This window comes from Hemicordylus capensis, chromosome 3 (assembly GCF_027244095.1).
Source record: "Hemicordylus capensis ecotype Gifberg chromosome 3, rHemCap1.1.pri, whole genome shotgun sequence".
NCBI lineage: Eukaryota > Metazoa > Chordata > Lepidosauria > Squamata > Cordylidae > Hemicordylus > Hemicordylus capensis.
Window position 1 is genome coordinate 219,934,368 of NC_069659.1, and position 15,644 is coordinate 219,950,011.

The window sequence follows — 15,644 nt, forward strand, 5'->3', positions numbered from 1 at the left end:
AAACAAAATGGAGGGTAAACCAAGGAAAGAATACTTTCCTTAAAAAGTACTCCTGATTCTCCTCTAAATACACTTCCCTTTTTAATCGAAGGCTCTCGGAAAGGTCTAAAGTCTGCGGCGGGTGGCAAAAAACTGATGGAACAAGGTGGGACGGCAAGAGAGTAGCTACAAAGCAGGCGGGGCTACCTCCAAAATCTATTTTATTCTCTAGAGGGTTCCAGATGGGTCTCTGTGCAGGTGCAAATCCCATGTGTGTGATGCAAAGAGACCACAAAGAAGAAAGAGATATGCATAACTGTTACAAAGATCTCAACATAGATTAGGTGGGAACCCACCTAAGCACTAGATGAAAATAAGCCAATAAGGCATTATGAATTGCACACAGAATAATTAGTAGCATAGAGAACTCAAACTAGAAGCTATTTTTCCTAGCACAAAAGGCAAGCACAAAGAAAGAAGCTCTGTAACTTGCTGCCGACTGGTGGAATGGGGAGGGTGAGAGGGTAAGTTCAAATGAAAAAGGGACCATTTTGCCACACTACAGCAAATGAGATTTTAAACTTTGCCACACAATATAAATTGCAATGATTTAGCAACATGCACAGCTGAACTAAAAAACTCTCCATAGTCATGAAGTCAAGTTGTATTAATTTTTGTAAAAGAAGGAAAACTATTTCAAGACCAATATAAACAAGACTTTTCAAGGCAACTTATTTCACTTCTAATTGCATAGGTCCAAATTTGGGGCTTTCACTAAGAAAGTGAAATGTCGAAATTGCATTGCCTCTATTACAGAATGCAGTGTGTTCTAAAAGAAGAGTAATTTACTATGCTGTACAGCAAGATCTCCCGTAAGAAAAAATCAAGGACATCCAATAGGCCATAGGTGTGATAAAAAGTTAAACACATATACTGGATTCTAGGAACAATGGCTCTAATCCAGTATTGGCATTTGTTAGACTGCTTTAATTCTAAAATCTCAAGTCAAATGTTAAAATTAAATTTCAGCACATAATGCACAACTAATAAAACTACCCCATTTACATGGCACTTAAACACAAGAATACGGACATTTCATTCTGGAAGATGGAAACATGCACTTCACCAAATTTCCAAGAAAACTCATAAAGCATCACTGTAAACAATTATAGGTTAAAATAGTATTTTAATCAAAAGGAACTTAGACTATTTTAATATCTGAATGCAGGAGAATTTAGATCAGGAGTTTTCAGTCTGTGCTCTGGGGAACTTAAAGATTTCTCAAGAAGATCAGTAAAAACTGATAAGCTTCCCTGAGACCCCACCACTAACCATCTTCCCTTAAAATGAACAGTCATAGCAGTGTGCTGGGTATATTCTAGGTTGCAATCTCAAGGGAGGTGGCAGTGAGACCCAACAGGCTAGTATTGAGACAGTGAGACTCAACATGGAATGAAGTGTACCTAGAACATTCCTGCATCTCCAAAACAAAGAGGCTCTGTAGAAAACCGGCTGGTGGGGAAAGAGTTCCCTGAAAGCAGGACTGGTCTAAATTATTAATTGGCTGGTTTATGCCAAATATATACTTGCTAGCTGTGCAAAATGTTTTAGAGCATCAGCCCGATTACTTTTCTTGGCAATGGACGGGAAAATTTTTTATTTTGCTTGAGATCAGTGGCACAATATTGTCCATGACTTGCTGTGTTCAAAATAAATTAATAGCTTATGTACCCATCAGCTAAAAATGTACTAATACTTAAAGGCATTACTAAAAAAAGCAATGACTTAAGGAAATGTTAAATAAAATTTATACATCAAAATATAAATTAAAAAATACTGCAATCTTTTGCCTGATGATTTGCCTATTGAGCAATTTTTTTTAAAAAAAACAAACACACACAACCCACATTCGATTAAATCCACACTAATGTTGCATTAAGTGTTCCAAGTGCCTATGAAAGGGCAACACACATCTTTGTAGTATCCATGTGAAGATTCTGATAGACTGTCCAACATTTCTACATGTCACATACAGCATAAGCAATCTGATCAAACTTGAACATAATTACTCTTTTTTCATTCTCTCCAAATCTGTGTATGGTATGTTAACATATAGACAAAAAAACAGGTATTAGCAAATAAAAGTACATATAAACACTATATATAAATAACTTCCCTTTTTAAAGCTAGCTAGGGTACAATTTACAGTACAAGATTACAGGCACTTAAATTATCAGAGAGGTTTAACTATTCCATGTTGTATGCTCAGCCTTCAAAAAATTCATAGCATTGTGAGTATGATTGAGTTATGCCCTGTTTTTCACATCAGACTTGAAGGTGACTTACTGCATAAGTTTATAAGAGCCATTTTGATTTTTGGTCATGAAAATTGTATATTTTGTTCATGTAGCACAAAAGGGAGGCATTAATTTTCTTTGAAATCCAAATACGTTTCATACTGTTAGTCAAGGCAATGAAGAAGAAAAAATGGTAGCTTTGCATAACTTAAATGGCTTCTTAGGTACTCCAAATGGCAGCAGAAAAATCCTGGCACACATACAGAAAACCTTAAAAAACACAATTATCAAATTACATAGTACCCCAGACTGCAGGCTATTTCACCAAGACTTGACTTGGTAAGATATCATCAGGTAGAAGGCAAAAAGCTTATTTTTTTTCACTGCTGTTGAATTCTTTTAATTTAAGGCTTTCACAGAAAGCACTATAATCTGCATAAGCAATTCAGTACTCAAAGTTTTATGGGAGTTTTGCTAGTATGATGAAAATCTCAATGCAGCTCAAAACAAAAAGTAAAACGAGGCTATCCACAAATGTACCATATAGTGTACATGGATACCATATTCTACAACATACTGTAAGATTTAATGTTAGCAGCCTGTAAAAAGTGTGGTGAGGAAGTGAACAGAATTCAGCTGCACTCCCCACTTTCCCACCAGACCCTATACTTGCTCGAGTGAAAAAGTTCGAGGAGTCCAAAGTTCACTCTTCAGTAACATTTTCTTGTCAAATCTTGACATCTTGTGATTCAACCATTTTGCCAAGTGTCTTCTTAATCCTCAACGCTGTAAGTCTAGAGGCGGGATTGTGAGCCCAGCATTCACACATTAACTTTAATATTGCTCTTAAACACTGAAAATAGAAGGGGAAAGGAATTTTCATATAAACAAATACATTTGTTTAAATACAGAGAACATTTCTGACAATAATTAATGATTGCCAAGTATACTGGACTAATTGTGCATAATGCGTTAGTTTAAACATAAGCTAAACAGAGGAACATAAAATGTTATATAACATGATATATAAACATTTATGAACTGTGGACTATCCTGAGCCATAGAGTCAAGATTATAGATTTAAGTGGATGCAGTACTTGCTATTGGACGCAATAATTCTTTTCTTTTCTTTTTTAAAATTAATGAGCTGGCGGTGGCGGGGGGGCCATCAAGCAAACAAGTAGGAACATATTATGAATTAGGACTGGGCGCGTCAGTAAATTTGGATTTCTGAGGGTCGCTCCTTTGGGCGAGCCACTTCGGGGGACAGCGAGGGCAAGGCCCAGGTCTCTTGGCCTAGGTATTTGTATGGGGGGGGCATTTAATAGTGGAGCTTCTGTTAATTTGTCCTGGGTGAGACAATCTTAGAATGTGTCTGGGCTTAACTGGAGATGGGGAGACAGGGGGCGTGTCCACTGACTGTGGGGCAGCCATTCCGGTGGTGGTGGGGAACAGAAGAAGTAATGTTGGCAGGTCAGCGGGCCATTACAGGGGAAGGGGACTTGGAAATCTAATAGCTGTTTCCCCTTCCGGCTGTCCTGCCAGCTCTTTGACCTTGGGGAGCAATGCCGATCAGTGCCGATCATCCTGGCAACCTCACCTTGCTCCTCTGTAGTGCCAGGTCGGTCCAGAACAAATCAGAAACCATCCATGATTTGATTCTGGATGAAGGTGCCAACCTGATATGTATTACAGAGACCTGGCTGGGGGCCCAGTGTGGTCCCAGCTTCTTCCTCCAGGCTACTCTATTGAGGAGCGGGTGAGGGACCGTGGGCGGGGAGGTGGAGTGGCTGTGGTCTTTAAGAATACAGTGAGGGAAATAAGTATTTGATCCCCTGCTGATTTTGTCCGTTTGCCCTCTGACACAGAAATGACCAGGCTATAATTGGAATGGTAGGTTTATTGTAGCTGTGAGAGACAGAATAACAACAAACAAACCCTCAAAAGCCCAGTGCCCAAAAGTCAGTGATGGATTTGCATTGTAGTGAGGGAAATAAGTATTCGATTCCCTATCAACCAGCAAGATTTCAGGCTCCCAGGTGTCTTTTCACTATATGCAGGTAACGAGCTGAGATGAGGAACACCCTCTGTAAGGGAGTGCTCCTAATCCCAGCTTGTTACAGTACCTGTATAAAAGACAACTGTCCATAGAAGCAAGCAATCACTCAGCTTCCAAACTCACCACCATGCCCAAGACCAAAGAGTTGTTGAAGGATGTCAGGGACAAGGTTGTAGACCTGCACAAGGCTGGACTGGGCTACAAGACTATCGCCAAGCAGCTTGGTGAGAAGGTGACTACAGTTGGCACGATAACTCGCAAATGGAAGAAACACAAAATAACTGTCAATCTCCCTCGGTCTGGGGCTCCATGCAAGATCTCACCTCGTGGAGTTGCAATGATCATGAGAACGGTGACAAAGCAGCCCAGAACTACACGGGGGGAACTTGTCAATGATCTCAGGGCAGCTGGAACCATAGTCACCAATTGGTAACACACTATGCCGTGAAGGACTGAAATCTTGCAGTGCCCGCAAGGTCCCCCTGCTCACGGCAGCACATGTACAGGCCCGTCTGCAGTTTGCCAATGCACATCTGAATGATCCAGATGAGAACTGGGCGAAAGTGTTGTGGTCAGATGAGACCAAAATCGAGCTCTTTGGCATCAACTCAACTCGCCGTGTGTGGAGGAGGAGGAATGCTGCCTATGAGCCCAAGAACACCATCCCCACCGTCAAACATGGCGGTGGACACATTATGCTTTGGGGGTGTTTTTCTGCTAAGGGGACAGGACACCTTCACCGCATCGAAGGCACGATGGACGGGACCATGTACCGTCAGATCTTGGGTGAGCACCTCCTTCCCTCAGCCAGGGCATTGAGAATGGGTCGTGGATGGGTATTCTAGCATGACAATGACCCAAAACACACAGCCAAGGCAACAAAGGAGTGGCTCAAGAAGAAGCCCATGAAGGTCCTGGAGTGGCCCAGCCAGTCTCCAGACCTTAATCCCATAGAAAATCTGTGGAGGGAGCTGAAGGTTCGGGTTGCCAAACATCAGCCTCGAAACCTTTCTGACTTGGAGAGGATCTGCAAAGAGGAGTGGGACAACATCCCTCCTGGGTTGTGTGCAAACCTGGTGGCCAACTACAAGAAACGTCTGACCTCTGTGATTGCCAACAAGGGTTTTGCCACCAAGTACTAAGACATCTTTTGTGAAGGGATCGAATACTTATTTCCCTCACTACAATGCAAATCCATCGCTGACTTTTGGGCATTGGGCTTTTGAGGGTTTGTTTGTTGTTATTCTGTCTCTCACAGCTACAATAAACCTACCATTCCAATTATAGCCTGGTCATTTCAGTGTCAGAGGGCAAACGGACAAAATCAGCAGGGGATCAAATACTTATTTCCCTCACTGTAACCTTTCCCTTACCAGGATCCCTGTTAGAGTGTCGGACCATATTGATTGTGTGTACTTAAAACTGGGGACCAGGGATTGACCGGGACTTCTGTTGGTGTATCGATCGCCCCATTGCTCAACAGGGTCCCTAACTGAGCTGACTGACTTGATCTCGGACTTGGTGTTGGAGTCCCCCAGGCTTGTGGTGCTGGGGGATTTCAATGTCCACTTTGGGACCAATTTTTCTGGGGCGGCTCAGGAGTTTATAGCGGCCATGACGACTATGGGCCTATTCCCAAGTGGTCTCAGGGCCGATGCACATTGCTGGTCACATGCTTGATTTGGTCTTTCACTCTGATCAGGGTGGTGTTCCATGGGTGGGGAATCCTTTGATTTCCCCATTGTCATGGAGGACCACCATCTGGTTAAGGTCACACTCACAATTGCTTCCCACCTTCACAAGGGCGAGGGACCTATTAGGATAATCCGCCCGAGAAGGTTATTGGATCCAATAGGATTTCAAGAAGCCTTGGAGGGATTTAGTGCTGGCTCTGCTGGTGATTCTGTTGATGCCCTGGTGAAGAATTGGAACAGCAAACTCACTGAGGCAGTATTCATGATTGCTCCTAAGCGTCCTCTCCGACCTGCTTCAAAATTGGCCCCTTGGTATACGGAAGAACTACAGGGGCTGAAGCGGCGAGGTAGACGACTGGCGCGCAGGTGGAGAAAGACTCGGCTTGAATCTGACAGACTGCAACATAGAGCTCATTTGAAGACCTATGCTCAGGTGATATGTGCGGCAAAGAAGCGATTATTTTCTGCCCATATTGCATCCGCAAGTTCATGTCCGGCGGAGTTGTTCAGGGTGGTGAGAGGGACCCATGTCAGCATCATCAGGAGAGGGCATAACCTCCCTAAATGCCTGCCTGGAGTCGGTGATGGGCTGGATGAGGGATAACAAGCAGAGACTGAATTCGGCTAAGACGGAGGTACTCATTGTCCGGGGTCGGAACTCGAGAGATGATTTTGATCTGCCTGTTCTGGATGGGGTCACACTTCCCCAGAAGAAACAGGTAAGCAGTCTAGGGGTGCTTCTGGATCTGAGCCTCTCCCTGGTGTCCCAGGTTGAGGCAGTGGCCAGAAGTGCCTTCTATCAGCTTCGGCTGATATGCCTGCTGCATCCGTTTCTTGAGGTGAATGACCTCAAAACAGTGGTACATCTGCTGGTAACCTCCAGACTGGATTAGTGTAATGCGCTCTATGTGGGGCTGCCCTTGTACGTAGTCCGGAAACCACAGCTGGTCCAGAATGCGGCAGCCAGGCTGGTCTCTGGGTCATCTTGGAGAGACCATATAACTCCTGTATTGAAGGAGCTACACTGGCTGCCGATATGTTTCTGGGCAAAATACAAGGTGCTGGTTATAACCTATAAAGCCCTAAACAGTTTGGGCCCTGGGTATTTAAGGGAACACCTTCTTCTGCATGAACCCCACTGCCCACTGAGATCTGCTGGAGAGGTCCATCTGCAGCTGCCACCGGCTCGTCTGGTGGCCACTCAGGGACGGGCCTTCTCCGCTGCTGCCCCGAGGCTTTGGAATGCACTCCTTAGTGAAATAAGAGCATCCCCATCTCTGACAGCTTTTAAAAAGTCTTTAAAAACACATTTCTTCACCCAGGCTTTTAATTAATGTTTTAATGGTTTCAATGCTGTTTTAAAGTATTGTTTTGAAGTTTTTAAATTGTTGTAATGTGTGTGTCCCCCCACCCCCAATTTTTGTTTTAACAAATGTTTTACTTTGTTTTTATTCTGTTGTAAACCGCCTAGAGACATAAGTTTTGGGCGGTATAAAAATGTTTTAATAAATAAATAATAAATTAAATAATAATAATAAATAAGCCACTGCATGGTCAACATTTGCACAATATAACTGGAAAATCAAACAACAACAAGACCTGACAATGGCTTAAGAATGGCAACTTGAAGAAAGAAACAGAGGGTTTAATACTGGCTGCACAAGAACAGGCACCAAGAACAAATGCAATAAGAGCAAAAGTAGAAAAATCCACAACAAACAGCAAGTGCCGCCTTTGTAAAGAAGCAGATGAAACCGTGGACCACCTAATCAGCTGCTGTAAAAAGATTGCACAGACTGATTACAAACAAAGGAATGACAAGGTAGCAGGGATGATACACTGGAACATCTGCAAAAAATACAAGCTACCTGTAGCCAAAGATTGGTGGGACCATAAAATTGAGAAAGTTGTAGGATGTAGGAAAAGGATGCTATTCCGTTCGTTAACTTGGCATTTTTATAGAAATGATTCTTTTTTACTTAATAGAACTGGCTTTTTATCATATCTGTAATTATGAAATGTTAGGTTGTTTATTTAGTTATCAAACTATGGACGGTGAAAAGTGTGGGAAGAGGCAGGGGATAGCAGAATAGAAGAAAAAGAAATAGAAAAAATAACAAAATTCAAAGATCTACAAATTGAAAGGCTGTGGCAGAAAAAGACCAAAATAATCCCAGTGGTAACTGGCACCCTAGGTGCAATTCCAAAAGACCTTGAAGAGCAGGGGCCACAGAAATCACCATAAGCCAACTACAAAAAACAACTTTACTGGGAACAGCCTATATTCTGTGACAATATCTATAACAGCAACAACATTGATAATAAAATTCAGCCATCCCAGGTCCTTAGGAAGGACTCGGTGTCTGGATAAAACAAACCAGTCAATAACACCTGTCTGACTGTGGAAACAATAATAATAAATATTATGGATTGGAGAATACATATTTGAACTTCCATATAAACAATACAGTCTGCAAAGTTTGAACATCTGGACTTTAAATAATAGAAAATACAAGCACAACCCTCAAATTCTAGAACTGTGTATTTTGATTGCTTATTTCCATAAGTTGGGCAAATAACTCCATACTAAGATGGGCAATTTGGTTCTGGGTGTCTATTTAATTTTGTTCTTGGTCAGGGACTCAAAATGAAGAGCTGAACACAGAGGAATAGAAGTCTATATTCAGCATGTAAAAAACTAAGGGCCACATCAAGGAGTTAGTAGCCATTATGAGTAATCCCATTCAATCAGTATGTAGACCATCAGATAACAATGAGTTGATATTTTCCCTGCCAAAGCAAGGCTAAAATATATTTCCAGTGCCAAAAAAGTATTTTCAATCACATTTCATTTCTTTCAATATGCTTACCTCATCACTGTTCCATCTGTTAGATACTACTGGACGCAGATGCTTAACACATACTACCTCTCGCATATCTTCATAAGAAGGATCATTTGGTACCATATCATAATAGGGTAATTGATATTCTTCAACAATACCTGAAAATAAATGGTAGAAATTCAAGTATGCTATTCTGATTTACAAACAGACTAATATTGAACCTGCTTTTTATTCAACTTACTGTTAGCCTGAGAGGGACTCTATTTTCCCCATTTGAAAAGAAAATACTGTATTCTATCACACTTATAACCTACCCTTTCTTCAAAGGAGGTTCGTTCAGTGAACACAGGGCTGAAACAATTATACATAAAAGGAGATGTACAGATGGGGGAGGGGGAGCAACAAACAAACTAAAAGAGGATATAGCACTGCAGAGATAAAGGTGAACTTCTGCAGAGTAAATATATACAATGAAAAATATCCAACTGAACTACAGTATAGCAAATTGGTTTTGTCTTGTTGGATTACAGGTTGTTAGGCTTAGATCACACAAGATGGTATCCGAAGACAGGTTGCATAATTTACCTCCTGTGACACAACGCCGAGCCATTTCCCAAATTATCAAGCCAAAACTATAGATGTCAGCCATGATGTATGGCTGGAAATGATTTTTATTCAGACTTTCATCTAGGACTTCTGGTGCCATGTAACGCTTTGTTCCAACTCTTGTATTCAAGGGGACATCAACTTCATTTGTATCACTACATTGAAATAGGAATTATATTATTGAAACATAGTAAATGCAGGAGATTGCTTAATGTTTCTGTAATGGCTTCTTCCTACATCCTACTGAGTTATTAAACATAAGATTAATACACTGAGTGGCATCTACAGCTCCCCTTAGTTTGTAACAGGAGTGCTAGCTCTGGAGTGAGGACTCCTGTTCCAGACTAAGGACAACTCTGGATGTCACTGAAGATACCCAACTTGTAGGTTAATATGAGCATCTTAAAACTAATCTACAAGCATTTTAAGCAGTCTGCATGAAAAACATTTTATGAGGTCAACGTTCAGATTCATATTACATCTGACTGAATTATTCAGCAACAGCAATGCATATCAGGAATAGTCTGTAGCTTTTCAAACTATGTAGCTGATCAGTTTGTAGCTGATTCAATTTATTTTATACTGAATATTTAAAAAGGTACTGAACATTTTATACTGATAAATATCTTGGTTGTGATGAAAGTAACACACTGCCAAGAATGAAGAACATGAACAGTAACATTTGTCCTATGAAAGCAGAGCAATATTTTGCTCTGGAGGCGGTGATGGGCTGGATGAGGGATAACAAACTGAGACTAATCCAGATAAGACAGAGGTACTCATTGTGCAAGGTCGAAACTCGGGAGATGAGTTTTATCTGCCTGTTCTGGATAGGGGTCACACTTTCCCGGAAGGAACAGGCACGAGGTCTTGGGGTGCTTTGGATTCAAGCCTCTCCCTGGTATCCTAGGTTGCTGCTACCCTGAAGCTTTGGAAAGCAATCCCTGCTGAAATAAGGCCTTCCCATCTCTGATCATGAAAAAAAAAATCTTTAAAGACGCATCTGTTCACCCAGGCTTTTAATTAAATACTGTTTTAATAGTTTTAACATTGTTTTCAAATAAATTAAACTATTTATTTTAACTAATGTTTTAAATGTTTTCTGTTGTTATTTATTTTGTATGCCAAGAGATGTACGTTTTGGGTGGTATAAAAATACGTTAAATAAAATACATAAATAATCCCCCACCCCCACCCCGCATAGCATTTCTAGATCTCAAATCTAACAACATAGGGCAGCCGTATTTCATCTTAAATTATTTTCTCTCAAGTCCATTATGCAAAGAAAATGGTTATCCTTTCAGGAACATTACTTTATACATAAAGATTCTAACCTTCTGTTGCGAACCAGCCAGAAGAGGGAAACACACTTATTTCAGATCAATGCATAAATCTCTCTCACATTAACATATGAACACAGCAATTACACAGACACCAAATTTTATCATCTACCTGTTAAATTTGACTGCCAGGCCCAAGTCAGCAATACAGCAAGTCCCATTTCTCTTTATCAAGACATTTTTGCTCTTCAGGTCTCTGTGAGCAATAGCAGGCTTGCCTTGTGTCCCATATATCTCTGTATGTAAATGGCACAGGCCACATGCAGCAGAGTAAGCCAGTTTGAGCAGAGCTCTGTTGTCAAGAGTAGTACACTTCAGGAAGTCATACAAAGACCCATTTTCATGATAGTCTGTAATCAAGTAAAGCTGGGTCCAAGAGCCTGTGCCTTTAATATCTGCTGCTATAAAACCTGCAGAATTTAGAAAGACGGTTAATACCAAAGACGGCATAAAACCCCAAATAACTACATTAATGTTGAATCCGTGATTAGTACCACAAGGTGAAGGCATTCTGATAATACAGAGTAGGGCCTTGTTCATTATGCTACCTTACTTATCAACCCTCTCTTAAGAGAAGTTCAAGCTGCATTATCATGGCCTTTTAGGAAGGTAGCACACACCACCTTTTCCAACCAGAGCTTTGATATAAGCTGATTCTGGCCTGGTGATTTTCTCTATTGCCAATTTGTTTAATTGTTTTTTGACAGTGTTTTTAGTATTTGTTTGGCAGGCTTACACTTTTATTACTATGGTTCCAGTTTTGAGAGAAAAGTAAGATATAAATTTGAAAAATACAATCTATACCATTCAAATCTCTTACTCTGGGGTATTGTTGAGGATAATGGGGATATTCAATCAAAAAATGACAGAAGGATTTCATATCCTTTTTCTTAGTGGAAATATTCTATCTTTCTGCTAACACATTCAGTTGCCTGCAACATATATCAAGAGCTTTAAAACAAGAAGAAAAATGCAATTCTCCTTAAAGAGAGAATAAAGCAATGAGCCACACTTTTTCTTCTACTACTGTTTTCAATTTTGACAGGATTTTTAATCTGCATATAAACTATACTATTTGGCCAATATGGTTTAACTCTCTCATCAAATAGAATGGCATTACATACAGGCCTATTCAAACATCTTCCTTACCAAGTATGTTTTCATGGCGCATGAGAACTGTCTGGTAAATCTCAGTTTCTCGAAACCAGCTGGCTTCCTCAGTGGTGAAGAACACTTTCACTGCCACTTTTTCACCCCGCCATTTACCCATCCACACTTCACCGTATCTCCCTTTCCCAACCTGCCGTACCATCTGAATTTGTTTGGCAATAGTCCGCTGGACCTAAAAAAGAAATACAGGATCACTAAATTATTTTAGAGGCATGGATCAAATGCTTGACAGCTTTTACTCTGCACCATTATTGGCATCTAAACTTTTCTGAAATTATTGTTCCACGCAGATAAAGAAAGTTAAAATAATTGCAAAGAAACAATATATTTTTACATTTTTAAAAATATCACTAAAGTCAATGGGAATTTATAAAATATAACAGACTAAATTATAATCTAATTAAACCAAAACACTTGCAAAAGTCACTGTGAAGAAAAGCCCTGTTTTGATATAAGAGTGTCTTCACAATCCTTTGCTTCACCCTATTTAGTCAAGAGTCACCCTAAAGGCAGTCCCTAAGATTTCTCACCTGACTGGGAGAAAACATCTCTCACTGAATCTCCACAATCAGAGGCAGGAAAATTATTGCTGCCTCCTAGGAGTTGGCTGCACAAACTACTTCCCCCTCTGACCCTCCTTCCCGAAGTGGCAGAACTGAAATGTCCCCTTATGTTCATAAAGATGTCAACAGTGAATGTTCCTACCTGAAATATATTTAAGATTAGGTGGCAAATTAATTGCCAACCCCAAGCAATGAATGTGCAACACCACACTTTAAAATAATGAAGTTTGAACAGCATAAGCACAGTGAAACCATTGACTTACCAACAAAGGAAGCCCAGAACCACTGCCAGAGCTCTGTGACTGGTCAATAAGATCCTTTAATGACTCTCCAGCTGGAATAAAAGCTTCATCTTGTTCCAGATCACGATTATAACACCGTCTCTTTGCTACCCATTTACAATAATGCCTGTAAAAATACAAACCTCAAAATTTACACACCTTGAAACAATGTGTTATTAATGCAAGTGTTCACTGTAAAGTGGCCTAACTGCAAAAATACTTAGCATTGGTAAAATGTACAGATTCTTGCATTGGTAAGTAACTTCTCTTTGTATATAGCTTGATCTCCTGCTTTTTTTTTTAATTCTGTCTGACAAACGTTAGCCATTGATCCCATATTTTATTTGAACTCAGGATCTCCCTTATTATTATTATTGACCAGGATAATCATTAGATATCATTAGACCATATTTGAAAAAAACCCTACATTGGAGCCCTCAGTTAAGCAACTATAGGCCCATCTCTAATCTCCCATGGCAGGGCAAAGTGGCTGAGAGGGTGGTGGCTTCTCAGCTCCAGACAGTTCTGGAGAAAACTGATTATCGAGACCCACTTCAAACTGGCTTTTGAACAGGCTATGGGGGTCAGCCTGACGGATAATCTCCAATTAGATATTAACAGAGGGAGTGTGACTCTGCTGATCCTTTTGGATCTCTCGGTGGCTGTTGATACCATGCTATCAAAGGCCATTGTATCCTTCTGGGTTGCCTGAGGGAGATGGGTGTATGGTTGTCCACAGACCTCGGTTCATTTTGTGGTCCAAATTCAGACAAGTCTGCAGTCTGGTTCAGCCAAACCTTGAACCAGTCCGGTAGTTCAAGGTAGCACCAGGATAGGGTGAGGCAGTGAGCTGCATCTTTAAAAGTAAAGTGGCAGGTCCTTAGTAACTCCTTACCAGCATTACCGCCACTGCAGGCAGCTTCCTGCAGCAGCAGCTCTCCCCCCAGCAGCCCGCATGTGGTGGCAGTACAGTTCTGTCAATCACCTGGCCTCCATGCATAGACCTGCAGTTTTACTTTTAAAGGTGTCACTCACTCTGTCCCACCGGCGCCACCTCAAACTGCTGGATCAGTTCGAGATTCAGCCAAACTGGTCTGCCAGACCGTGGACCAGTCCGAATTTGGACCACAGAATGAATTTGGACTGAATTCAGACCACGGTAGATTCCAAATCTATTTGGAGACTATTGCTATGCAAAGCAAGAGTTACTGTGTGGAGTTCCACAAGGCTCCCTATTGTCTCCAGTGTATTTTAACATCTACATGAAACCACTGAGAGATATCATCAGGAGATTTGGTGCAGGCTGTTATCAATATGCTGATGACACCCAAATCTATTTCTTCCTATCAACTTCATCAGGAAACGGCATAACTTCCCTAGCTACCTGCCTGGAGGTGGTAATGGGCTGCATGAGGGATAATAAACTGAAGTTGAATCCAAGTAAGACGGAGGTACTGTCTGTGGAGCATCAATACCTGAGAGATGGCTTAGGTCTGCCTGTTCTGGATGGGGTTACACACTCCCCCTGAAAGATCAGGTATGTAGCTTGGGAGTGCTCCTGGATCTAAGACTCCCTCTGGTTTCTCAGGTTTAGGCAGTGGCCAGGAGCACTTTTTATCAGCTTTGGCTGATATGTCAGGTACGCCCATTTCTGGAGGTAAATGACTTTAAAACAGTACATATGTTGGTAACCTCCAGGCTTGAACAATGTAATGCACTCGATGTGGGGCTGCCTTTGTACGTTGTCCAGAAACTACAACTGGTACAGTTGTATAGAACACTGATTCTGAAAGAATTACATTGGCATTAAAAATGGCCTCAAATAGTAATTGCTGGAGATGCAATAATCCCCATGCCAATTTAATGCATATGTTCTAGGACTGCCCCATAGTGCAAGGATTCTGGAGGGAGGTTATTATGCATATTAATTTAGTGATGGATTTATCCCTTGCACTGAAGGATCTGAATGCATTACTGGGCTATATCCCAACCAAGTGGGGACTAAAATCAGGTCCTAAACAATGGCTATGGAGAAGCTTACTGATAGCCAAGAGATAAATACTGTGGTGATGGAAATCTCCCACTCCTCCTAGGAGTGAGGAATGAGTGCATGACTTGCTTGAGTTAGCGGCACATGAAAAATGGGCCCTCATAAAAGTAAATAAACTGCATAAATGGTCAAAAATCTAGGACTTTATTTAACTATTCTTAGAATAATTTAAAAACACAAACAAAAAGACAACAACCCAAAACACCCTTTCTGATTTACCCACATCTATTCGTGCAACAGTGTATATCTCCTCTTCTTCTCTCCCTCCCCTCCTCTCTCTCCCCCCGCCCATCTCTCCTTTCTTTTCACACCTCCCCCTAACCAGTGCAGCAAGCAAAGGCTGGCTAGGGGAGGGGAGGTTGGGCAGGGGGGCCCAACGGAGAAAGATATATGTAAAATACAAAATGTCAAAAAACATTAAAAAAATTTTTAAAGGAATTACATTGGCTGCTGATAGGTTTCCACTACTTAGATCGGTCCAGATTAAATCAGAAATCATCTATGATCTGATTGTGGATGAAGGGGCTAAGCTGGTATGTATCACAGAGGCTCGGTTGTGGGAGACTGGTAGCCCAGTCTGGTCCCAGCTTCTCCCTCCAGGGTACTTTGTTGAGAAGGAGGTGAGGGGACATGGGTGGGGAGGTGAAGTGGTTGTGGTCTATAAGAATAACATCTCCCTTACCAAGATCCCTATCCAGGTGTCTGACCATACTGAATGTGTGTACTTAAGTTTGGGGACCAGCAATAGACTGGGACTTCACA

The 15,644-nt window shown here is 41.2% G+C and overlaps 1 protein-coding gene across 2 annotated transcripts in view; it reads right to left on the bottom strand.

Annotated features, from left to right (window-relative positions):
* Positions 1-235: 235 nt before the first annotated feature.
* Positions 236-15,644, bottom strand: part of BMPR1A (bone morphogenetic protein receptor type 1A) — a 108,334-nt gene continuing 92,925 nt past the window's right edge. For both annotated transcript variants that reach the window (XM_053309496.1, XM_053309495.1), the window contains 6 exons: positions 12,815-12,959; positions 11,968-12,160; positions 10,931-11,228; positions 9,458-9,633; positions 8,900-9,030; positions 236-3,129 (listed from right to left, as the gene is read on the bottom strand). In XM_053309496.1, the coding sequence (XP_053165471.1) occupies positions 3,004-3,129; positions 8,900-9,030; positions 9,458-9,633; positions 10,931-11,228; positions 11,968-12,160; positions 12,815-12,959 (1,069 nt within the window). In that variant the 3' untranslated portion in view covers positions 236-3,003. The remainder of the gene's footprint in view (positions 3,130-8,899; positions 9,031-9,457; positions 9,634-10,930; positions 11,229-11,967; positions 12,161-12,814; positions 12,960-15,644) is intronic.